A 26,851-nucleotide genomic window follows, 5' to 3' on the forward strand; every position below is an offset into this window, starting at 1 on the left:
AAAATCCAAACTACTCTAATGTAGACCACACACTACAGCAAACATTTTTATAACTGGATTTATCCTACACTGGACAGAGCTCAGAGCTTGTGAGCATTGGCAGTGTGGACTGTCATGACTGGCAGAACCCATTTGGTGCATAGCTTGCAGAAAATCTGACTTTTGAACGAGTGTATGAGGCAGATTCAGGAACAGGTTTTGGTCTTTGGAATAAACATATTCTGCTATAGATTCAGAGTGTTTAATCCTAGAAATAGCTGTTAAAATATATTGGTATGATTTAAAATAAGAGAAATATTTAATAAAATCATGCACCAAACTATACCTCATATTTTTCTTAAAAAAGGCAGGAAAGTAACAGTTCTTAAATCAGACTTGATAAACCTGTAAAAAGTAGCATTATCTTGAATGGTAGCAAAATGTAACTCAGCCAAACCACGCGAGGTCACGTTGGAAACACAAGCAGCACAGAGAGAGAAACTGAGCTATAATAATGACTTGGATAATGGCTTAAATGGTGGAATCCAAGCAGCCAAAGAACCTTCAATTATTTACTTCTTGTCAAGTTGTCCAAAATTAGAAGAAACTGAGCATTAGTATGAAAGCATAGGATTTTGTTTTGTTTATGTCTGTGGTGGGCACATAAATGTAAGGGGTATTACCAGCCATTGCAGATTAGAAAGAGCTCATACCAATATCTCAGCAGCAGACTTTAAAAACCTGGGCCCCTAAACAAGCCAGAGGGCAGTATGCAGCAACAATAATGCTTATTGGAAGTAGCACAGACCAAGTGAATCACAATGAATTAGTGACTCTTGGGGCCTGTGGGGGTCCTAACACTTATTACAGTAAGTGGACTTCAGTCAATTCAATACTTAGCGACAAAGCTGTAATCTTGTTAATGATGAAGTGATGTGCTCTTTTACACTTAATCTGATTGTGGTCTTTTATTCTACTGTTTCTATTTTCTTCTATTAATTTTTCATATTCTGCATTAGTCATTGTTAATAATTTAACACAAATCATCTGTCATAGATCAAAAGGCTGGGACTTTTTCTGTTAGGTGTGTATGTACTTGGCTATTCTTATGTCTAAGGTTATATGTAAAAGCAGCTACAGAATTTAAGGTTATGTTCATTAAGTAGGCCATGCCATACTTGTAGAGGCAGTAATGGTGGTTTTAGTTTAGGGCTAGCAGATCCAGAGTCCACAATCAAGACTATAAGTTCTTAAGACCACATCTCACAATGCTGTGACTGCAACCGTTCCCCAACTCTCTGTGAATGGTACTCATGGCCTTTGATCAATGGTCTTGACAATTTGTATATTAATGATCAAGGAACTGACCTCACAGCCCATTGTTCATTTGGTGGGCTGGTTTCAGTTATTGTGCAAATGTACTGTTTATAAGGTTGGGGAAACCTGCAGTCAGCTGAGACTGAAGAAGTCACTTGGATGAGTGACGAAACGTTGAACTGAAAACGCTACGTCCAGATGAACAGAATCAACTTTTTGGAATTCTTAAGACCACAGTTAAGACCTGAAGAGTAGAGTTAAGATCAGGATTTTTGAAAATAACACCATAATTAAAAATAACAAAAGGGTGGAGAAGGAAAAAAAAAACAGATTTCATTAGAAAAATAATTAGAAAAAACCCCACAAGTACAATTTGTAGAAAACTGATGCACAAAATGAGGATGATGAAGGATGTGCGTGAAATTACAAACACCTTAGTAAAATCACTTTTTAAAAAATTCTAGTTTTATAAACGTAAAAGGATGACACAGGTGTTATGTTTATACATGCACAGAGAAACTGAATTATACATAATATATATATATATAGAGAGAGAGAGAGAGAGAGAGAGCGAGAGAGAGAGAGAGTGTCCAATCTATCTGAAATTCCCCCTTATTTTTCTTGATATGGTTTGGTTTCAGAAGTTATAATTCTTTTGCCCTTTTTCCTTCTTTTCTGTATTGATTTTATTTTTATTTTTGGAAATAACAACAACAACAATAATAAACAAAAATAATATTGATGATGCAAAGTTCATAAGTACAGACCTGAAAAACACAAACTGTTCAGGTCACGGGTGCCACACATAAGGTTCGGGGATGACTTGGCATAGTGTAAAACTATGAACTACTCCTCCAGTTTTTCTGAGAATTCTATTCCCGGTGTAGTTATGCCAGCATGATTAATCCACATGTGTTGAGGCATATTGTTATACTTCCACTTATATATATATATATTTTAAAAAGCTGGTCATCTGTTTTGTAAGAATTGTTTACTGAAGACATTTTTGTGTGTTTTTTGTTGCTTTTGTCTGCTCCTCTGACTCTTCTTAGATTAAGCTCTAGATTTTGTGTCCATCGGTAACTTGAGATAGGCAGGTTGTCCTCCCCAGTCACGTGGTCAGCCTGAGCATCCTTTGGCAGATCCAGCAGGCTGCCTCGCGTGTCTCCAGTAAAGGTTACTGAGTGAACGAGCCCCGCTGCTGCTTCCTATAGTCGCCTCATCTCCCGCTTGTAGCTTCTTCTCCTCTGTGCAAACTGCTCTGTGAAAACGCAGGTAAGTCCGCGAAATGATCCATGCAAGCGTTACAGCCTTAAGTTTTGAGTGGGCAACTACGCACCGTGGCATCAGCGTGATGCTGCGTGGATACTTGCCGTGCAACAAAGACATGCATGTGCTTTGGCAAAGTAAATGGCTGCCTAATGCTGCGGATTTAATGCTTTCGCTCAAACTGAGACACGCCAGCTTGCAAAGGAAGGCTGCAGAGTGAGTCCTCGCAGGTGCAGCGCTGTCTGTGGGTGCAGGGGCTGCTGGAGAGGCAGACACGTCTTCATTACTCATTGTGCAGGTGGAGCAGTGCTCCTCCGAGTCGGAGGCGGTGGCGTTGTGCTCATTGTAGTACGCTGATAGTCGATATTGTTGTTTTATCGCAGAAAGTAGCTCTAGTTGTCGCTCGCAGAAGATCGGTGGCTCTGGATTGTGTGAAATAGTCCGACGTTCAAGTTCAAACAGTAGCTGGAGGTGGCGGTAAGGTCACATAGTAATGACTCAGCAACCGTCGTCTGCTGAGGAGAGTAAACTCGGGCTGTTTTTGGAGGATTTCCAGGAACTGAAGGTTTAAAGAAGCTGCCTGTTTGTTCCCGTGGAAACCAGCGGAGTGGAGGTAACCTGGCACCTTTGTGCTTCTCTGTTTTTATAAATAAGGAATTTCAGAATTGAGTGCGAGTATTGATCATCGAGCCACTTATGTCTGAGCCAGAAGGAGCTGAGTGGGATTTCAGCTGACAATATGTCCTCCAGAAGGGCTGTTCAGCTATCATAAATAAACAAGAAGCCTTTCGGAGGTTTCATCTCACTCCCTGTTTGCATTTTATGGCAGCATAATTCAGTTTACATTACATAAACACTCACATTTTATAATAAAGCATGAACGATTTGCCATAATGTGTAGAGGCTCAGGTTACCCTGTGAGAATCATTTCCTCTCTGTCTGTAGTAGAGTGAAGAATTGCCTCGTGTTTAAGTTATCTTGCTCTTATTTCTGCCTCCATCCAAGTGCAAGGCACTGATTTTGATAGTATTAGTATTGTTAATATGCTCGTGCACCACATCAGGCACTTTGCAAATTTTTATTCCTGCTTGCCAAACAGTTTAAGATCTGGAAAACTGCAGTTAGTTTGGTGTTATTTTTCAGTTTGATTGAAATCTCCCCACTGATTTGTTCACAAACTGAATATGTGAAAAAAATGTATGATGACTAGGCACCTTATTGAATTTTTGGTTGAAATTTTGAATAATATACAGGACATGCAACAATACAATCTAAGACCATTTTGGAATTTATTAAAGCATGCGTGGTTCTTGATATGCCTGAAAATTGGCAGTGTAACCTGTAGTGACATTGAGTTTGACACCTCTGGTAGCTTATATAAAAACGAACATAGCTACCATTTCTTTACCTACTGGTTTGCAGACTGTAGTTTTGGTCATTTCCGTCATTTGAACCAGATGTGACAATATTTCAGATGTCCGTATGGGGCAGTTAACAGCTGATGGCAAAGCCAAGCTGCAACCTCCAGGGCTGAAATGTGAAGCCATTGAAAAAGTGCCATAAAATTCCTCTAGTGACAACTTGAGGTCGGCTTATTTGGTCATTTGAACAATTGATGTAAAGGCCGGTCAGTTTTAATAGACTCCCTTGTGACAGTTCAGCTGAAACGAACAGCACAGTAAACAAAAGTGCACCAGTTTGGATTTGTTCGAGGCTTTAAGTTAAGGTTACGACTGCTTAACTGGCAGATGTGCCAGCATTGGTAGCTGTAGCTAGCTGGTGTCTGGTAAGCCTCACATTCACCAGTTCAAGTCACTGAATTGGACCTCTTGACTATGTTTGTGCTGTTGGAGAAGTTAATGACATTATCTGACATATAATATGGGCTGCTGTGTGGTGTAGCACATCTGAGTATTTCATTAGTCTGTTACTTTATACTAATTAGCTGCTTTATGTATCTGTGTTTTGCACTCATTCAGTGGACGCTTTCAGCTTGTAGCCATAGCTGTTGACTTAACCCTTATCCTCTCTTCCCAATATGGTCACTTTTGGGGCTTAAAGCCAAATGTTGTAGCAGCCAAAAAGCTGCTAAAATGTTAAGGATTGAAAAAGGAATATTAGAGAAAACTGAAACTGACCAGTCGGGAAACTGACCTGTCAAGAAGTTTGTTCCTCTGTTTTGGTGAGGAAGTAATTTTATTAGACTGTTCGCACTAATGAGCTAGTTTGTTGGTTTAGTTTGGTTAAAGCTGGTGTAGTTAGAAAGATTGATTAGTAATTGAAAAACAGGTACGTCAGTAAAATTAAGTGAAAAACATGCAAAAACATAATGGACTTAATGGGAAAAACTGAAAATCTGACTTGTAATACCTTACATTTTACTGGAACATTTTACTTTTATTACTGGAACAACTTACCAGGTGTCACTGCCAAAACAAGTTATTATAACAAAAGCCAAGTAGAAACAAGCATAAAATAGGCAACTAGCTTGGTAGTAAACCAACGTCATTTTGATCTGATGATAGCAACAGGTGGATATTTAGATTCACAGTACTGAGAATCAGAAGTCTGTACTGTAAGAATTCTTTGAGTAGTTTGCTGAGACACTTCACTCTGGTTGAAAGTTGTTGATTCGCCCATCATACTTACATTATTGCTAAAAGTTGAACAGCAGGTGTCTATCTTCTTGAAAAGAAGATTTGACCATTTCTGTGCCAAATCTTTTTAATTCAATTCAGTTTTATTTATGTATCACCAAATCACAACAACAGTTGCCTCACAGTGGTTTATATTGTATACAAAAGAATAATACAAGGAAAACAGTGGAAACCCCAACATATGACCCCCTATGACCAAGTGCTTTGGTGACAGTGAGAAGGAAAAACTCTCTTTCAACAGGCAGAAACCTCCAGCAGAACCAGGCTCAGGTGGCCATCTGGTGACTGGTTGGGGGTGAGGGTGAAGACGAGACAGAAATCTGCTTCAGTTATTATAATTTTGTATTTACGAATTACTTTTTCATTTTTATATTGTTTTGAAACTTTATTTTTATTTTAGTTTAGTTTTTTCCCCTGAAAAAAGACATTGGTAGTTTTATTTTTTTAAATGACTATAATATGGATTGTGGATGGTGTTTGTCCGAGACTAGATTTAGGAAAATCAACAATGTTGTTATAGTACAAAGACAAAATGTTTTTAATACCCCTTATTCTCAGTCATTTAGAGATCTCAATAGATGTGTGTTGTCCAATTGTACTGACAAAGAATAAAACTAAATACACTTTCTCTGTGTATTCAGTCATTTTAGTTAGTCAGGTAATTTTTTCAGATGAAAATGAAAATGGTTAATCAAACCTAGTTTTAGTTTGGGAGAATAACCTAGTAGCTCTTTTCATTTTGTCTGCTTATGGTTGCAATAAAAACTTTGTAGATAGTTTAGAGTCACAGTGACCTTGTTTCTGTTGTTGAATTATTTAAAATGTTATGTATAACTGCTGTTAACAGCACCAATGAAATTTAATTTATTATCACTTGTTTGAATTCAAAAAAGAGCTTTACATAAACACATTAATCTTTTCTCCATTTGGTTTTATTAACATTGATTTTGTGATATAAATTGTTTATGGCGTCTGAGATAATAATTAGAAATGGATTAATGATAAATTCAGTGTCTGAATTAAATCAGATTGAATAAATAATTTATCATTGTCATTCCAGTCTCACAATATGAATGCACAAAACTGATGACTGTCGTTATGAAAAGAGGTTTATACTTTTTGGTCGTCAAGCTCAAAATATTGCACTCTAAGTCTGTAGCATCATTGTGTTCAAGTTTGAGGCTTTGTAGAATTATGAGCCATCATGTCTCTGAGTTTGCTGCCCACTTATCTCTAAATTTAGATCTATACATGAAGAAATAGCTCAATGCTGTGTCTGAAGTGCCCCGATCTGGCCTGGAGTTGGAGAAGTGGTTGTTACTGCAGTCTTTGAGACCAGTAGATGAGTTGGTGTGCAGCAGTGGTCTGCACAGATTATATTCACATGAGGTTTTTAGCAGTATTCAGGCTGATACATGTGATTTAACAGGTTAAATGTGGTTAACAGCAAGTCACGATCTTACACTCTCCCTCTGCACTGTATGTGAGGTCCTGTCCATGTTTGTCAGTGTGCACTGTGAAAGTCTGCAAGATGTCTCTACACTGATGCCAAGACTAATTCTTTGTCAAACTCGACCACTCTCTCTTTCTTTGGTTTCTTTGTCTTTCATTACAACTGCTTAGTATGATGGAGCAGCAAAATCTCAGGGACACCAGGTAAACATTTCAAGGTTTACCTTAAATTTAAAATTCAGTCATGGGCTTCATGCTTACTACACTTGATTTAGAAACTAAATGGACTTTTCTGTTACCTGAGGGGAAGCTGTTTGCATTAACATTTTTTTATCAGTCAAAAATTAAAGTTAATAAGATGCCACATTCCAGCCACAGGCTTATTTATTCCACCCTTTTTTACTTATGTCATTAGCATTTTTTCTGAGTAGCATAAAAAGACTTAATCTACAATTTAGTTATACAAGCTTCTAACAAGTCTTGAATCTTGTCTCTTACATACAAAAAATAAATTTTTAATGACAGTTTCTTGACATCCTATAAAGAGCTGCAGTAGCTGCCAGTACAGAACACTAACGTGGGCGATGCTTACCAGTTTAACAATGTCACACCACAATTAACTGACTAAATTAATACTTCTGAAATTGTGTTTTTCTTTGTGGTTAAGGCTCTAAAATATACTGTCTCACATCCCATAATATGTAAAAGGCTACAAGGCAAAAGCAAGTAATACAATAAAGCCTATATTAGCTATTTGTGGATCTACAAGTATCGGCACTTGTTTGATAAATGAACATTTAAAAAAGTAAAGAGGACAAGTCAGAAACACCCTTAGGCCATGTTGTGAGTGTTGGTGTTGCATAGTTTGGCCACCAGAGGGCATTTTTCAACTTCCCTGTTGACAACACCGAAATACAACAACAGGCTGATCCTGAGTCGGGCAAAGTGTAAACGAGTAAATAAATAGCTTAAAAAATATGAAGAAAATCTGTTGATGCTATATGTGTCGGAAACAAAAAACTATATTGGCCAATATACTGGAATATCAGATTTTTAAAATCATCAAATATCAGTATCGGTTTTAAGATTCTTTAAAATACTACATACCTTTATTTTTGTTCAACGTTATTTAACTTGAATATGTGCCATGTGGTGCTGTTATGCCACATTAGATTAAAAGTCTTTTTAAAGTGCTGTTAGTTGAGTCCCTGCAGCCATCTGGGGGCTACAACACCTAATTTGCGAATGGCTGCACCAAAAGATAGCTCCATTAGATGTATTGATCCGCTGCGATTACCTTGATTAAATGATGTGTCACAAACACCAAGCTGTTGAACAGTAACTCTACAAGCATCTGTGGCTTTCTGCCTCTGTGCACATTACACTCTGCTAATTTATGCATGATAAACAAAAAGTTTGCAGTCAGACACAAAAACAAATTAGCTTCTTCTTCTTATATAAATCAAACTGAATACCCCTGAAAATACTCTATCACTTGGATTAACTGAGACATATACGGTGGTTTTTCTTTGCAAAGTTTGGAACTAGTGGTATGTTACTTTAAATTCTCAAAATGCGGTTATACCCAGCAAACATGGTAGAAAGAGTGACCGTAACCCTCCTTGGTCAAAAGTGCACCGCAGATGCTCACAAGGCAAGAATTATTAATCACATTAATGCAGTCAATAAATTAAATATATGTCTTTGCCGTTTAATACAACAACTAATGTGTTTATGAAATGGTTATGAACAGATGGCTGCATAACAGCCATTCCATGCACATAGGCTAGTACGCCTGGAGCCTGTGATTTTTCTTTTAAATTACAAACATCACTTTTATGCTATTTATGTGTCGGCATAAGATTTTTTTTTTAAATGTCCTTTTGTTCTAATAGGTTAAAAAAAACGATTGAAACCAGTTTTTGAACACAAAGTTTTTCTAAAACAGCATGGGCAGAAGGAGATGTAATGGAGCTGGGTTGCAAAGCAGCTTGCACAGGTGTAGGGACTGTAAACTGGAAAACAGCTTAAATTCTATGCATCATATGAGAGTAGGGCTGGGCTTGACTTTCTACTTTATAGAGGTAATAAAAAAACACATAGGCAAATTTAAATTAAGTGGGGTTGCAGTTATTTTCTTTATCATTTAATATGTTATTACATTTCTTTATTAATAAATCATGTATTAATTGGTCTATCAAATGTTAGTAAATACCATGTTTACTCAGAACTTCTGATAAAGTCATCAGATGTCTTGTAAATCTACAATAGTATATGTGTTGTAATGTATAGTACTAACCACCAATAGGCCCAACTATTGACATCAGTATTAGTGTACATTCAGAATTGGTATGGTTATTTAATTCCATTAACTCAGTGACTAATCCTTAAAACTCCTAGTCTTGAGAATTCTTCTGGTACTTTTTTACAGCTTGTTTCTAACTTCTAGACCTTGTGATCGAAATTACTTTTGGCAGTTGATATTTTATGCTGATCTCTTGAAACAGGTAACAGTTTAAACAAGGTGGCTGTCAAGTAGAGGGGTCCCAGAATGGCGGTATTTATAAAGTCAATTGCAAGGTTAAGCATCCACTTTACATAGAAATCTGAGCAAATGAAATGCATGTCTGTAAACACATTTTTTGGCATATCTACCAACCTGCTATGTACTTGTGATATGACAAGGATTTCTTTCTCACATTCGTTATGCAATCATTGCATCGTCATATAAATATGTTTTTTCTTTCTTGCTCAGTTGCTGATGTTTAACAGATCAGTATATTTTACCGTTATCTCATCTTTACTTTTCTTGGTAGGATCACACCCTGACCAGTCACCCTGATTCTTTGTATTACAGACTGGATGTTTACCAGGCCTTTTGTTTTCCTTTTTTATGTTGACGTTCCTCAGCTGCTTCCGCCGCCAGTGTCTGTAACACAATCACTAATATATCAATCCTTTCACACATTCAAAGGCAGAACCATTCAGAGCTCTCTGATTACATGGCTGTGTCAAGGGGGTGAGACATTTGATATCACTGGGCACTGGTCTGAGTGGTGGTAGGCAGGGCAAGATATGGGTCAGCTTTGCGGTGTGACTACCTACTCCATGTTCACCCCATTACCACTCAATATTCACGTTGCTTGATGTATATTTTCATTGCATATCCATAAAGCTGTGCTTTAAAACACTGAGAGTTACTCACAATGGGTTAGCCTGTGGTTATGCAGGGGAGGTACATGCATCTGCTGTTAACTGAACTGTTAATGCAGTACTATGGAGTGCATGTGCATAGTACCTCACTGTTAAAGACATAACCTCAAACTGCTGTAGATCTCAGCAGCCTACAGTACTTCTATTTGTGCAGTGCCTTGTGTATAATGTGAGCTGTGAGCCAAATGTAAATGTCTCAAAGGGAGCAAGTGAGTCAGCTGAATAAAACTGAGACAGATGTGGAGCCTCATATTGTGACCGTGGGAAAATGGCAACACCAAACACAACTGGTCACTCAGGGTTGATTTAATTGGGTTTCATTAATTCCCATGACTATTTTATGTTGGCAGTACATTCTTACTTATTATTTGCTTAATTTAGTCTAATGTTTTCTGTTTTGCGTCCTTCTTGTTTATACTGCAGCTAAGCCTTATAAAAACCAAGGGATATTATTAGCTCAATAATTCAAAAATATGAGTTATTCAAAGTAAAGCCTGCGCATGACAGAAGGATTTTCGGATTAGCGTATTCTGGTATTTCCTTCTCTGTCTGGTCTGGCAAAGCAATGTAGGCACACCAAAATTATAGACAGCACAGACTCAGTCTTTGGAGGAGTTGGTGGATTTTAAATGGCAGCTCTTTCTGCTGCCCCGTCCCCTCCTGCACTGCCCAGAATAATATAATTACAGACCAACAACTGGCATGTTTACATGGAAGAGAAGCACCTGTTTTCCATCATGTTAAGACCAGTCCAATCACTAGCATTTATTTTTGACATTTTCAGGATGATTCAGCTGTCTGCTCTTTGTGTATGTGTGCTACTGGGGTTTTCAAATTATGAAACTGATCTAAAGACTTTTAATCATTTAATTCGTGGAGCACCAGCAGTAATGACCTGTGAAGATATCTTAACAGTCACTGAGCTAGTAAGATTTCAATTTCAATTTCAATTTCAATTTTATTTCTATAGCACATTTAAAAGTCACGAGTACAACAAAGTGCTTCACAGATGAGCCGCATTTGCGGGTTACAGCAATAAAAGAGCAGAAAATACAATTGACAGCAAAGAAATACAGTTATAGAATGGTGACGTGACAGCAAGCATGAACCAGGGAGAGGTTAAAACTAAGTTGTTTGGAAGGCAAGCTTAAACAGATGGGTTTTTAACCGTGATTTGAAGGATTGGATAGATTCCGACGCACGGACATCAAACGGCAAGCTGTTCCAGAGTTTTGGTGCGGCAAAAGCAAAAGCACGATCCCCCTTAGTCTTCAGTCGAGACATTGGTTGCATTAAGAGCCCCTGGTTAGAGGATCTGAGTGCTCTCGTGGGGACGTATAGATTAAGGAGGTCGATCAAATAACTGGGTGCCAGGTTATTTAAAATTTTAAAAGTGTATAAAAGAATTTTAAAAACGATACGGTATTTGACAGGGAGCCAATGAAGGTTGGCAAGGATGGGTGTGATATGGTCATGTCTTCTGGTGCCGCTTAGAAGGCGTGCTGCGGCGTTCTGGACTAACTGCAGGCGTTGGATAAGGGAAAGATGGAGACCTAAATAAAGAGAGTTACAGTAGTCCAGTCTTGAAGTTATGAAAGCATGAATGAGCTTTTCAAGGTCATTGTGTCGTAGGTAGGGCATTGCCTTAGAAATTTGGCGCAGTTGGTAGAAGCTGGTTTTCACCACTGCAGCCACTTGCTTATCTAATTTAAGGGAACTATCCAGCACTACTCCAAGGTTTCTGACAGTAGACGATAGATGACTGGCATAGGATCCTAAGGTCTCCGATAGCTGATTCAAAGGCATGTGACTGTCAAAGATGATAATTTCTGTTTTGTTTTCATTAAGAGTGAGGGAGTTGTGCAGTAGCCAGTCTCTAACATCACACAGAGATGCTAATTTCTATCTGGAAATTTAATTTTAACATAATGGTAACCGTCCCACGGAGACTCACAGTGAGCTGGTTTTTGCATCAGTTTGGTATTTTCTTGTACAGAGCTCTAGATTTCCCTGCTTCCCTGCCAATGTCAGCTAGGTGAGAAGGAGGGAAATAGCTGTTTCCAATATATAATTACTTTACCTGACTTACTGTAATAAATAGCTGTACTAACTTATCTAGGTCACACTACACCAAAGACAAATAATGGCTTCTACTGTAATGCCATTTTACGTATTAAATGTTATTACCGTCACTCAGATATATACTTTTATTGGCCATATTTTCAATTATGACATAAAAAGCCAAGCAGTCAGTGACCAAACCCTCAGACTTTCTTTCAGTTTAACAATTTTTTGTCACATAGGCAGCATAACCGCTTGCTCATTGGCTAGTGATCATGATTTACAAAAAAAGAAAAAAAGTGAAGTCATAAACCCACCAGAACAGCACAGGCTTAAGTATTTTTTTCTAACCACAGCTATCGCCATCTAGTGACATTCAAGTAAAATTCATATAGCTTTATTTTTCCAGCAAAAGCAAAAGCTACGTCAATGTCAATTACATTACCACCACCTGAATATACTTTTACATAAATAATAATGTACAAGCCAACCAGCTTGATCAAAGCAGCTACCCTGCCTTTGTACAAGGTAGTACAATCTGCAAGCAAACACCTCCAACATCTTTTTGTTGTACTCATTCTTATATAAAGCTTTTCTGCTCTTAGCACTCAAAGCGCTTTATAGTCAGTAATAGCAAATTTTAGACTTGCTTATAGGTGGATTTTGTTATGTTTTTACAGAACATTGTTTAATTTGGACGGCTTCCTGTAATTATGCTAAGCTACCTATAGCTGAAAAACCCCTCAAAATTTAAAAAAAAGGAAAAAATGTAAAATTAGATTTTCTGATTCACATTTTGTTTTCAGATTTGTCTGTGGACTTTTAGTTTACTGTGTGTAATTTGTGGTTATATATAACTGTTTTTTGGGGTGTATATCCATCAGCATATGGTGATTAGGTACAATATTTGCATAACCTTACATGTGCTTGGTCACTGGAGAAACTATACATCATATCTGAATGCTAACCTTTCCTACCCTGTTCATTCTCCAGCAGGTTATGCCACCCCAAAGGCTTCCTGGATCCCCAGCAGTGAAAGAGAAGGGCTGATCCCGTCCTCCTCCAGGTTCCTGCCGTGCAGCCCTTCTTTCCCTCCTTCTCTCTCCTGCTTATTCCCCTCTCCCAAAGATACAAACCCTACCTGACCCCAACCCCCAAACACTTTGACCTTTGTCACCCACCTCTTGGACCAGTCACATCCACCGCATCATCTTCCCCACAGCAATTCCATAGCCAGTCTCCCCTCATTCCAACCACACTAGTCAACTTCCCTGCGGGACCCTGCTCGTTTTAGAGGTCTGCTCTACCCTCTGGCTGCTTGGCGGGCCCCATGGCTACAGGAGGTCATGCCCCTGACATAGATGTGTTAATAAACCTACAGCAGGTAAGAGTTATTGTTTTCTTAAACTGAACCTGTTCTTATAAAAATAAACATAACGATAGTTAGCTTAATAATATTATAATGGATTGCACAGGAGTGGTTAATGAATTTCATTACAGTAGATGTCTTTCTGAAACTTCAAGGATGCCATTTATTTACTTTGATCTTTTTCAATGCCATGTGCCAACACAGTGCAGAGCAGCTACCTGAACTCTACTCCCACAGAGGTCTGTTATCTTGTTAACAGTCTTACATCCTCACTGCGTATGACCTTGGATACTTTAGCGCCACTGAAAAAAAAAAAGCCTTAAATCAGAAGTGCTTGAGTTTTGGTGTTAACGTCAATACATACGTTCTACAAACCCTCAACGTGTCTATTAAATGGACTGATTCCTATATTGCACTTTTCTACTGTCCTGGAGCCCCGAAGCACTTTATACAACCACATTAACCCATTCATACGCTTTGGTGCTTTCTATCTAACATTCATATTCTGACGCATGCATTGGAGAGCAACTTGGGGTTAATATCTTGCCAAATGGAGACTGGAACTGCCCGGGATCCAACCACCAACCTTCCGTTTAGTAGATGACCTGCTCCACCTCCTGAGCTACAGCCACCCCTTTCCTAGAATATTGCTCAAAGAAGTCCCAACATTTATTAGTGGGTTAGTAGAATAGGTCTTTAAAATGATGGTAATTTAACCATTACTCAAAAATAGACATACCTTGACCTAGCTGTCTTAGCTATTTATAGATAAATCTCCAACTTTGCTTTTATTTTAAATATTATTGAAAGAGTAGTTGTAAAACCGCTAACTGAGCATCTCCCGAGGAATGGTTTAATTGAAGAGTTTTAGTCAGGATACAGAATTCATTACAATACAGAAAGTGAAGGTTAGAAATAATCGTCTTTTGTCCTTATACTTAGGCAGTATTATTACAAGACATAGTGTACATTTTCATTGCTATGCATCTGATAACCAGCTTCATCTATCCACAAGGTCAGATGACACACATCAATTAAACTGCATAAATGTCTTAAATACATAAAGGCCTGCATGACCTTTCCTGCTTCTAAATTCAGATAGAATTGAGGTCAATCCTTGAAGAAACATGGTGTCTAACCAGCTACTTACTCTATTACTCTGGATGGCATTACCTTGGCCTAAAATATCCCACCCAGTAACATCTGCCATGATGCAGAGATAATCAGTGTCATTCACTTCAGATATCAATGGTCACAATGTGATGCCTGATTGGTATAATTGGCTCTTTTAAACCTGGAATGTTAGTTTACATTGGAGAATAAAGGAAATACATTCCAGTGAAGCAAATTGGTCTTAATGAAATAGAGTTTGATATGCAGAATAAGAAAAGTGTTGTGTAGCAGATGTTATTATAGCAGCTTGTACAATGGAGTCGTGCTCATTTAAAGCTACAGGAGGTCTCCAGAGACTTCGGTGCTGTTAGCGAGAGTGGCTTGAGATCGGAAAGCTAAGTGAGAAAACAAGCCTTCACATGATTGTTTGACAGATAGCCATGAAATGATTTGTTTGAGTCAGTGTTAAGTCAGTTCTTAGCTGCAACATCTCCAGCACTCAGTTCACACTTTCACAGCAGTTAGCTGCCAGAACACTTGTTTCGACCAGAGAGCAATGCCTGCAGATATTCCCATATCCATAATGGTGTACAGTAGGCAATAAAACATAATATTTGTTGTTGTTTTGAATATTTTCTACTTGGATCTGTTACTTCAGTCGGAAGCATTTGGCCATTACTGTTCTGTCATCCTCAGGCTAATGCTGCCCTTTGAAGCACCATGTGTACCGAAAACAAAGGGCTTGTTTCCAATATTTCCAAAGGCATTGTTTATATTTTCGCCATATGGCAACAAGCAATAACATTTTAAATTAACATAAGCTCGGCCGCATGCACCAATGTTACAGGACTAGCTGACAGTCCATTGGTAAACTAACTGCTATCGTTCGTACTAGCCAGCCAGAAACATGCCAGCACAAGACCCATTGTACTCAGGAGACATATTTGCACCATCTGCTCTTATAGTGGTCTACAATTACTTTTGGTGGAGCAGTTTATAGTTTGGCAGAGGAAATTAAGTGGATCGTGCAAAACTGATAATAAGCTCAGTTGCCTTCTCTGTTTAAATTCTCAAAACTCTTCAATCCAAGGTCAGGAATGGATAATGATCAGACCATATTTGCATATCAGAGTTCATTGAAGTTGAGCAAATTGCAGAGATTCAATTAATGAGTTGACTTTGGTCATAAAATCCTGCTGTTTAGACTCTGGTGTGGCTTGGTGTACATCCTTGCTCATATTTTGAGCGATAGCATTTCCTTACACAATAGCAAGACGATTATCTGGAGTGAAAAGAGCACTGAAATGTCTTGAAGACTAAATTGTTACTTCCAATTTCTCCAAGCAGTGATGAGTCACCCTTGGGTCTGTGGAAAATGCTCATGTCCTGCTTTCCACAATGCTTTGTAGCTTTGCTTCAAGCGAAACAGAATAGCCGGTGATCTCAGGGAAAAACAGTTCTATCATCTAAGTAGGTGATGTGTCATTATGCACAGCGGGAATCGTGTCCTCCAAAGTGCATGTAACATATTTTAGTTTGATGGAAATAACAGGCTAAATGATTGGCTGCAAAGAGTAGACTCTTTTCTACCTTCAATCACTTGTCAGCTCTGTATTCAAATACACAGACGGAGCCTCTGCAGTGAGACGGAGCGGCTTCTCTGCACAGGTTTTAGTCTCCTATAGTCTGATTAATTCTGCTAGTCGAGACTTTGTTTTTGTGGTTTAGTGTGAGGGCATGTGTGTATGAATCATATGAAAGCAAAGCCCAATGGTCTCCGTTGCCACAGAGACCACTGGTGTTGCTCTTTAACGTGAATGGTAAATGGACTGGTATTTATACCAGGCTTTTCTACACTTAGTGAGCACTCAAGGCGCTTTTTACTGTAAGCCACATTCACCCATTCACACATACATTTTTACAGTATTTTATTCTATACCTTTAAACACTTTCTAACCACCACATACACACTCACTCTCCAATTGAAGCAGGTGTGGTTTAGGGTTACTGGAAGACACTTTGACATGTTCATTGGAGGTGTGAACTGGCTGAAACAACACAGTATAGGTCCTGGTTTATAAAGTAAAGTGGTTGTCAGTGGTCCACAACTACTATTAATCAAGCATTTTTGTTTCTTGCAATTTAAGGCACATCAATCAAATCAATCAAAATTTATTTCTATAGCACATATTAATAACAACGGAGTTGACCAAAGTGCGTCAGAGTCAGACAGAGCAATAGCATGAGACAATGAGAACAAAACTGTTAAGAAGGAACAGGGCAAGAAACAATATAAGTGACAACACAACAAGCCAGATAATAGCCAACTAGTTTTGAATTAAAAGCCAAAGTAAAAAAATAAGTTTTAAGACACAACTTAAAAGACTGGATAGACTCGGAGGTACGAATATGAGCAGGGAGGTTATTCCAGAGTCTAGTTGCTACGGTTGCAAAGGCCCGATCACCTCTGGACTGCATGTTGATGGGGCAATGCACATAACTGCTAACAGCACTGATCATCATATGCTGGTAATGTGGGATGCTGCACTCCTGTAATTTATTGTGTTTCATATATTTGCATTGCACCTTTTGCTTATGTACCTAAGTGTTTTTTCTCAGTGCTAACGGTGATGTTTCATATGTGGCACATGGAAAAACCTGGTTAAATTCTATAATTTTTATTTGCCACATTTTTTAAACTTCTACATTAAAAAAACATGATGACTTGTTGCAGACATTTTCTTTTTGTCCTTATGTTTTCATGGTACTCTTTGACAGCCCCAGGAAAACAGGTATCCAGCTTTGGTAATCAGATGTATTGCATTTAAATGTTAAATTGACAAATCAGTGGTATCTCTTTATTTGCTTGGTCTTCAGTTATTTGAAGTTCTTATTTTAAGTGCTTATTACGTAAAAGGATCACTGACTTGGTTGCAGTGCTGTCAGTTTGTCCTCTCTGTAGTAAACTTTAATTGAAGGTTTCACCAAAAGCGTTCCAAGTATACCTTCAACTTAAAACTGATACTGTGTGGTATCGTATTGTTCAAAAACTTCAATTCTATACTGCAACGTGGGCATATGTATAAGATAACGCAACGTATGTTGAATATTTCGATTTGATAGCATGTTGCAGGTATAAATGGGCTAATTTACTGAAGACAAAGCGCTAATGTTTTCTACAGGGACTCTATAGAAGTTAACAGAAGTAATTAGGCTCATAAGGCTTATGGGTGCATGCAATAATTGAACCATATTTGAGGAGAGCTCACCATCCCTCATTTTATTTCAGAACATCATATTTATGCAAACGGTTCAGTTTGAAATAATTGCTCATAAACATCAGCTGTGCAGTGAAAAGAAAAGCAAAACACTGATACTGATATTTATGCTAGTTGTGATTTGTTTTTCTGGGAAGCGTGCCAGCTCCTTAAATCAAAGAGGCCCGGCTTTAAGCGAGAGGGAAACCGCTTTAAACACGGCACGCCAAATAAAAGGAGGAGGAAGCAACAGAAAGAGGAGCACTCTGCGAGGAAACACAAAGAGAAGAATTTTAAAGATCTAAATATTTTTATCCGCCTATGTTTTAATTAGTAAAAGGTTCATTTTAGATTTTAAATTTAGTGTCCAATGGTGTTTTCCAGTATCCTAAATGTTGTATAAGCAAGGCCTGGCTACAACTTTTATAAGCCAAAACCAGAGTTTATTCAAAGCCTTTGTTTCTTTGATGGTTGCTTTGGTAGCTGATGTGTACTCATTCGTCTCACATTTGCTAATTTATTCAACTCATCTTTATTTTCTTTCACGTAAACATATTTTGATACAACTAATGGGACCTCCTTTTTTATTTTATTTAAAAAAAAATGTTAGAAATACAGCCTGTGAACCTGCTACTCTCTATGACTTCATTAGATAATACATGTACAATGGTAGGACGCTAATTTAATATGAAGCTTCATCATGGTTAACTTAGTTTTCATTACTGTGAGAAGAAACAAGGAAGATCCAATTTAACGTGCATTAAAGACACAGAAAGTTCCCATCATGCATGCTGTTTTTCCTTGTATAGTTGTGACAGTCAAACAGTGCATGCTGCGATCTCTGTTTGCATTTAAAAACTTATATAAGTTACTTGAATGAACTATTGCAGTACATCACCTCAAAGACAGAAGTACTTATGTACTTTGGGTGAAGAGTTTGGTCATTCAACAAGGGCTCTGAGTACAGCTGTTAAAAGGGGACAGTTAAGATAGTTCTGGCATCATATCAGGTTTCTAATGGACATGTAATAGGCGTGCTGCTTTAAGCATGTCCATGATGGATGTATGGATGGATGGATGGATGAGATTTTATATTTTTGTTTTAAGATCTCTAAGATAGCTTCCTTCACTCCTCTTTCAAACCATCTGTCTTCTCTGTCCAAAATGTGAACATTGGCATCCTGGAAAGAGTGACCTTTGTCCTTTAGAGGAGTGAAAGAAGCCATCTATGTCCACCATGAGTGACCATCTTTGAACAGAGGCGGTGGCTTATGACACCAACTGTGTGCCATCTAAAATCCGGTTTTGAGATCCCTTCCCAGACGCCTTAATGCCCACTCACATCCTGGGCCATGTGACCTCAATGGGGCTAGGCTTTACAATGGGTTCACCCAAAACCTTGGGTGATTGTGGCCCACACCTATTTTCACGCCTTGGCTCGTGTAATTAGGCAGAGGATCAATAGGGGGTCCACGACCCTCTTGGGGACACTCCCATAGGTCTTAAAATCTGGGACTCTCCACTAATTGCTCTTAAAACTGAAGATGAGAGGTGAAACATCTTCAAGCAACTTAAAGAAGTCCAGATGCTTTCCTTTCCAAGCTCCTTAGACTACGATGACCTGGATGATTGAGAACCACAGACACATGTAACATAATCCAAATTACTTTACAGTAGCTTATCATTTATAACTGACCTCACAGTAATCCCAATTCACCTTGTAACTTCATAACTGAAATGCACATACAGAACCCCGATGGCTTTCACTTAGTGTTTCCTGATCACTAACCTGAGTACACTTAATCCTCTCACACAAAGCTCCTGAACAGTAGTCAGTAGCTGATTAAATATTTAAATGCATCTCTGGCTCACCATACCACAAATTATGAAATATTAATATTGTAGTAGATGTCGGGCGGTTTATAGAGTAAAGGTTAGAGAGGCTATCATCTGTGTTGATTGGACTTTTTTAATTTAAGCATCTTTAAATTTTAATTGGTTCAAAGTGGCCAAACCAGCCACAGAGATTTTGAATTTTCATGAAATATTACATCTACAGACAGTAGATTGTAACCCACAGTGATGGCACTATTAGCAAACAGGACGAATATACATTACTGATTTTTTCGTTTTTTAGTGTAATAGAGTCTGATTTTCATTTGGGCATACGGTACTTAAAGTATACAATATTTCAAATCACTGTAAGCCATTGTGTGTGATTCTATTCCTGTACGTATCACGCCGTCACCACCTGTGCTGGGGTTGCCCACCTCCTGTGTCCTTCCACCTCGTCTCACTTCAAAGCTAACATGAAAGAGTTAGGCCCCTTGTCTGTAGTAAACTCTCCCTAGAATATTGTTCCCTGTTGCAATATGTCGGGACTATTAAATTCGGGGTCTTACACTGACGAATAGCCCTCACTAGATCAGGTGAAGGAAATGAGGAAGCGAATGGGGAAATTGACTCATTGGAACACAGAGCACATTAAACCATGAACAAAATTGAGCTGGACATGCAGTAAAAACAAGGCGTTCACTGCTCACTCACTTTAAAAAAAAAAAAACCTTTCTTTTATTCTGCCTAGCTACATCTGCCTCGGCCTTGTGTAGCTAGGTAGCTTGGATCATTAAATGCATCCTGTCCCTTCATCCTGCTGGTAATTAGGAAGTAATGGAGCCCTGGCACAGAGCAATCTGAGACCACTGAACGGTAGCCAAAGTACGCACTGTGCCAGCACCAATCTGAAGCAGAGGAAACAGCATGTGCCAGTGATGCTGACCTATCACAAGCACCAAATAGCTGAGGCAGGACACTCCCATCAGTCTTCACTGTCTCCAGGGGCTCTCTAGTGCATTAGTTCTTTGCTGCTTAGCACTTTGTTGTATTGATTTGATGTCCTCTGTGCATGTAACGGAGAATATACAGTCGCTGTGTTCCTATTGTGATGATGCAGAATTATTTTAAAATACAATCACATGTTTTGTTTTGTTTTTTAACAGCAAAAAAAAAATCTTTGGCTTGAGTGCAAATCATGTCTGGAAATAGAAAGCAGCAGAGCTAATTTCCATATAAAATAGTAGCAAAAATAATTATTTGTTCTACATTCATCCCAAATTAGCATTACACTTTCATGTAGCATGAATGTTCCCCTCATGTGGCTGCTGTTTCTGATGAGTCAAGGTGTGCCGTGCTAAAGAACTGTCCGGTTAGATTTCCCACTTTGCTAGCATATACAATACAGTAATCAGGGTAACACATTTCATGTATCACCTATAGATTTTATAGCAAACTGGAAAGACTTCTTGTTAAAGCCGAGGTTCACTGTCAGGGGGCAAGAGTGGCCTTTGGATATATGTTACGGTTATTGCCATGCAGTCAATCATCTTTTTTTGTCTTTACTGAAAGTATTTGTACTGTCGTCCAGGTAAGGGTGGAAGAGGAAGATGAGGATGGATGCGTGGAGGACCAGGAGGAAGAAGAGGAGGAAGAGAACTGGGAGAAAGCTCTGTCTGTGGAGCGCTTTGCAGACATCATCAGTGACTCTGCTTCTACCAGTGGAGACAGGATGGGGCGACACTACACTGAGAAAGACTTTGAGTGTAAGCAAAGCTGCCGTGCACACGTGTACACATGATAGTATAGCTTCACTTGCACAAACAAAAGAAGCCACTGGGAGAAGAATGCAGTCAAATGTCGAATTTGACATTTGATATTTTGGATTTGTTCTTATATTACTGGCCAAAACTCATTTTCATTGGCATTTCTGTATTTATTTTATTTTGTTTTAGGGCTACTCATCAGATCAGGCAACATTTTTTCAATCTTCTGCTGTTCATTTACGGTGAGCCTTTGCAAACTGTAGCCTTAGTTCACTCTTCTCAGCTCACAGGACTGACACCTGGTGTTGTCTTCTGCTGCTGTAGCCCATCTGCAATGTGTTGTTCATTCAGAGATGCTCTTCTGCATCCTTTGGTTATAACAAGTGGGGTTTTTTTTTAGTTACTGTTGTCTTCCTATCAGCAATAATCAACAAGGCCCTTTCACCCAGAGAGCTGATGCTGTAAACCCCAGAGATGGTTGTGTGGGAAAATCCCAGCAGATCAGCAGTTACTGAAATACTGAGACTAGACCGTCTGGCACCAGCAGCCATGTTGCAGTACTCCTGTCATGTGGTATCCATCAACTTTTTCTGCAGTGCATTCTGTACACTATGTATGAATTTCTACCATGTACAGTTATCTTAGAATTGAGCACTGCACACTTATTTGAACTATTTACTAGATTTTGTGAACAAAGTAAGCAAGCGAGTAAAATGTATTTATATAGAGCTTTTCAAGACAGGGAAACGATCACAAAGTATTTTACAGAGGAAAAGTTGAGACTCTGTCCAAACAAATTACAGGATGTATCCGTAAGAATTTCAAAAGGCTGTATTTTTTTAAGTAATGGACATAGAAGCTTATTGTAAATCTTAAAATACATGACTAAATATGAAATTTTACAAACAAAACTTAAAAGTGCTTAATGTGTCCCCCTCTGGACGTACGGCATGTGTCCATATGATAGACACATTTGTCCTATACTTTTGGGAGCATGGCTGGAGTCACTGCAGCCACTGCTGTTGGTACCTATACACTCTGTACACTGAAGACTACAATTTAAGACACACTGAAATGAAACAATGTCAAGTCAAGTCGAGTTTTATTGTCAACCCAACAATATGCACTCAAGTATACAGTGGGACGAAATATCATCCTCCAGGATCAAAGGTGCAAACAGTAAAAATAAAAATGAAAAAATATACATGTATACAACTATACAAAATGAGACAATGCCACATTATGTGACAATGCACATGATGTTGATTTTTCTACAGTGCTTTAAAAAAATCTTTTATCGTCGCTAGCTGGGCATCATCACAATCATCAGTGCTGAAATATCCTGTACTGTAAATACATAGGTATCCCAGCTGATCCTGACCCTGTCCGTTGTGGTAAGAGATTAGATGAAAGCAGGGCACCATATATTGGGTATGTTGAGTAAAAGGCTGGATTAGCTTTCAAGAGATTAGCTGATGGCCACCACCTGACAGGAGTTAATATTGGTAAAGATGGAGCTGCTTTCCTTTGGTGTTTGTTAAAGAGTGTTTTCATTATGTCTTTCTAGTGTCTTAGGAATTAGAGGAAGAGTCTTTCAACTGAAAATTGCACTGTTTTTACACTGCGTGTTTGATATTCAAAGGAATTCAAAGTCTTGGCCTAAGCAAACAATAAGTAGTCCTAAGGCTGGCTGGTATATCAGCTTTTTTTAAGTATATCCATATATTTTCAAAGGAGTTTTTACATAACCCATTATTCCTTATAGCTTGCCAGCGTTTCCATCTCTTCTCTAAGGCCACAGACCCCTGTCATCACTCTTCCTCTTTAACTGTGTGCAACCCTCACCCAGCTTGTTCTGAGTCCTCAAAGTTTCCAACTTCTTTAACAACAGAAGCTCACAGCTCACATCAGCACACCGCTGCCGCTTGGAAATTACTTGGAAGCCATTGCTGATTAGAAGTGCAGTTTCAGTCGGCAACTTTTCATTGTCTGAAAAGAAACGGAACAATATGTCTGTTGGCTGTATTAAAATATAGGCTGCAGCCTGTGTGGGCACAGAGAGTAGGAGAGAAACAACGAATATAAAGGGCTCACACATCCTGAAACGAGGAAAAATGCAAATATAATGCTAATTAGTGATTTTAGTGAAAGTTTTTGCAACACGTTTGGCGACGATAATTTTTCAGAAAAAGAATAATGTCTGCATTTTATTTTTATGACTTTCTGTGATATCTATCACTGTAAATGGCTAGAAAAGGTAAAAAAATATTCATATACTGTATACACCCTTTTAGCCAAATACAAACTACAAGAAGTCCCATCCCAGTATTCTTTAAACTGTTCTGCATTCTGCTGAGCTGACTCCCAGTTGGAAATTGTTTGGGGAGAAGTTGATAATAAGTATAGGAGTTTTTCAGACAGGCTGAAATGTGTGAGGTAGCTAAGAATAAAAACCTCCCCTCATGGTACCGCTGTCATTCTGTGGAGGACCAATGACTTTAACATGTGCAGAATTAATTTACACTGGAAATTGTCAGAGGAGAATTGGTCAGACTGCTGCTTATAGGAAGGCAAAAGTAACTCAGATAACCACTTGTCACCACCGCAGTATGCAGAATATCATCATAAATGCACAACATATTGCACCTTGAAGAAGATGGGCTAAAGCAGCAGAAGACCGCACTGGATGCCGCTCCTGGTAGCTGAGGCTACTATTCACATGGGTTTGCTAAAATTGGGCAACAGATGACTGGAAAAATGTTGCCTGATGAATCTTGATTTCTGCTACAACATTTGGATTGTAGTGTGAGTGAATTTGATCATGGATCCATCCTAGAAGTTCAGGCTGCTTTGGTGGTGTAATGCTGTGGGGGATGTTCTCTAGGAATACCTTGAAAACCTTATTATCAACTGGCAATTATTTGAACACCACAACCTTCCTGTTGTTGTTGATTATTCCCATCCAGTTATGACCACAGTGTACCCATCTTCTGATGGCTGCTTTGTGAAGAATAATGTATCACAAAGCTCAAATTATTTCTGTCTGGTTTCTTGATCATGACGGTGAGTTCACTGTACTCAAATGGCCTCCACATTCATCAGCTTGCAATCCAATAAAGCCCCTTTGAGCTGTTGGAGTGAGCGATTGATGTCATGGATGTGCAGCTGGGAAGTCTGTATACATCACCAAAGAAAAAGCATTTCACGTGATATGGAATGAGCTGCTCAGTCAGCTGATGTGAATAAACCATCTGATGTCATGGCCTCTCTTTGACACAGATCACAGACACACATTTCACCATATGCACCACCCCTTGTCCACTCACCTGCCCGTGCCCCAGCGTTTACGGAAGAGGGTACACAGCATGGAGAAGAGGCGCAAAAAGAAGCGGAGAAAAAAAAAGACCTCGCTGCCGCCTTCTGATGTTACGCCCACCATACACGAGGTAGACGAGGAAGAGGCAGAGTCGGAGACCGAAGGGCAAGGGGTGGCTGCCACTCCCACAGAGCTGCCTGAAATCCAGCCACAGGTAAAATGTGACTTATACAGTGTAACTTTTGCAAAATCCACTCATGTACCTGAGCTGCTGATAAGATGATTGTGGCATTAATACTTTAACAAAAGAGAATTATCTGTGGTTTTGATTATTGTTTTACTACATATAGCCAGATTTGCATATGCCTCCCCCTCACTGATCCTCCTCTTTCTCTCAGTTTAGTTTGGGGAGCCAAGAGGACTTGGGGGAACCCCTTCACCACACTATCGTCCACACGGAAAACGTAGAACAACCTTTGTCGAGGAAAACAACCGCTCTGACTCTGATAAAGGAGGCGGCTCATAATGGGGGAATAACTGTTACTGGACAGAACGATGACATGGATGGAGGAGAAGCAGCATGCAACAGGTGTGGTTTCACAACATCTGAGTCCTCTCCACTGTCCTAGTAAACATTTGTAAAATGTGAAAATGCATTAGTGACACATCATCTAAAAAATCTGCAACACTGCACAACACAAAGATGGCAAATCTGTAATATTACATCCAGAAAGTGTATTTTAAATTCCAGTCGTTAATTTGCACACTTGCACTCTGACTCTGTAATAATGAGTTTCAGTATTGGTAACTTTAAATCAAACTAGTATGGCTGCTGAACCCGCCCCTTTCAGGAAGAAGTCTGTGAGTGACAGAGAGAAGCAGCCAATAAGAGCAGCACATGTGTTTCCGTTTACTTTCTGCCAATGCAGACCTGAATAAGTCACTCAGTGGCTTCTGACTTTCTCTCCGAATGATAGCTTTGCTTGTAAATGTAGCCGAGTTCTTGGCACAGCTCTTGTTTTGAACATTGAGTTTGTCAGACAGCATCACAATTACAAAAATCTGGATTTTAGAAGTGCAGGACAGCTTAATTAACCTCCACTGTGGTCATACAGTGCACATATATCAGTGTTTCATGGGCGTTTTATTGTTTCACAGCAGGAATAGAACAATATTACTTGACAACAGATTTACTGAGAATTTAGCTGTATCAGAAATGCAGCATAGGTAAACTGCTAGCAGAATGCTAACTGAGGTTAATTGTGCTGAAGAACAAATATGGAGTAACACACACCCAGTACTATTGATTTTTGTTATCAGTCAGCCCTTAAAGTTTCCACTGTTCGTGTCGTCCCTCACCGTGATGAGCTCTGACCTGCATGCATAGGATGAGAGCTAATAATTATGTTCCCCACATTAGCCCTACTTGACGCTAAAATGGTTGTAGTGCATATGATGGTGCAAAGAGAGGACCTGTGTTACTACATGAGGAAGTCAGGAGTAGTGGAGAAGTGTGTGAGACTAATGCAGGAGATGTATGAGAACAGGGGAGAGGTGTTCAGTTGGAGGGACAGATGGGTTTAAGTTGGGTGTGGGATTACATCAGGTATCTGCTCTGATCGTCTTCTTGTTTACAGTGGTGATGGACAGGCTGACAGATGAGGTCAGACAGGAGTGTCCGTGGACTATGATGTTTGCAGATGACATTTTTGTGAGAGTAGGCAGCATGTGGAAGAGAGCGTAGAGGTGTTTTGGTATGCTGTGGAAAGAAGAGGAATGAAAGTCAGTAGAAGCAAAACTAAAAATGCAAAGATTTTGGGAGAGGCCAGAATAGACAGGATTTGAAATGAGTACATCAGAGGGACAGCTCAGGTTGAGCTGTGTAAAGTAAAGCTGAGAGGAGAGGCTGAGGTGGTTTGCACATGTGCAGAGGAGGAGTAGTGGATATGTGCTGGACAAAGGATGTTGAATGTGGAGCTGCCAGGCAGGAGAAAAGTGGGAGACCTCAGAGGTTCATGGATGCATTGAAAGGAGGACACGCATACTTTCATACACAAACATTTACAGTCACCTCATAAACTGCTCTACTTTTAGCTGTGCATCTCTATTTTGGTCTCCACCAACTCATGAATGTGTCCTTTTTTAGCTGCTAAATGGTCAAGTATCTACACAAGCTAGCTGCTAAAGTTGTCTGTGTGTGGCTGTTATGTTGGACAGGTAACAGTGTGTTCATTAAAGATTATATTGCT

At 39.1% G+C, this 26,851-nt stretch overlaps 1 protein-coding gene across 5 annotated transcripts in view; it reads left to right on the forward strand.

Moving 5' to 3' along the window:
• Positions 1-1,941: 1,941 nt before the first annotated feature.
• Positions 1,942-26,851, forward strand: part of slc4a3 (solute carrier family 4 member 3) — a 65,994-nt gene continuing 41,084 nt past the window's right edge. Inside the window, exons 1-5 of one of the 5 annotated variants that reach the window (XM_013270257.3) lie at positions 1,942-3,178; positions 12,942-13,332; positions 21,112-21,286; positions 24,566-24,816; positions 25,001-25,191. In XM_013270257.3, coding sequence (XP_013125711.1) covers positions 13,279-13,332; positions 21,112-21,286; positions 24,566-24,816; positions 25,001-25,191 — 671 coding nt within the window. In that variant the 5' untranslated portion in view covers positions 1,942-3,178; positions 12,942-13,278. Of the gene's footprint in view, positions 3,179-12,941; positions 13,333-21,111; positions 21,287-24,565; positions 24,817-25,000; positions 25,192-26,851 lie in introns of those variants that run through there. The other 4 variants (XM_013270258.3, XM_003443324.4, XM_013270259.3 and 1 more) reach the window with 4 other exon arrangements.

The sequence above is a fragment of the Oreochromis niloticus genome, linkage group LG16 (genome assembly GCF_001858045.2).
Source record: "Oreochromis niloticus isolate F11D_XX linkage group LG16, O_niloticus_UMD_NMBU, whole genome shotgun sequence".
NCBI lineage: Eukaryota > Metazoa > Chordata > Actinopteri > Cichliformes > Cichlidae > Oreochromis > Oreochromis niloticus.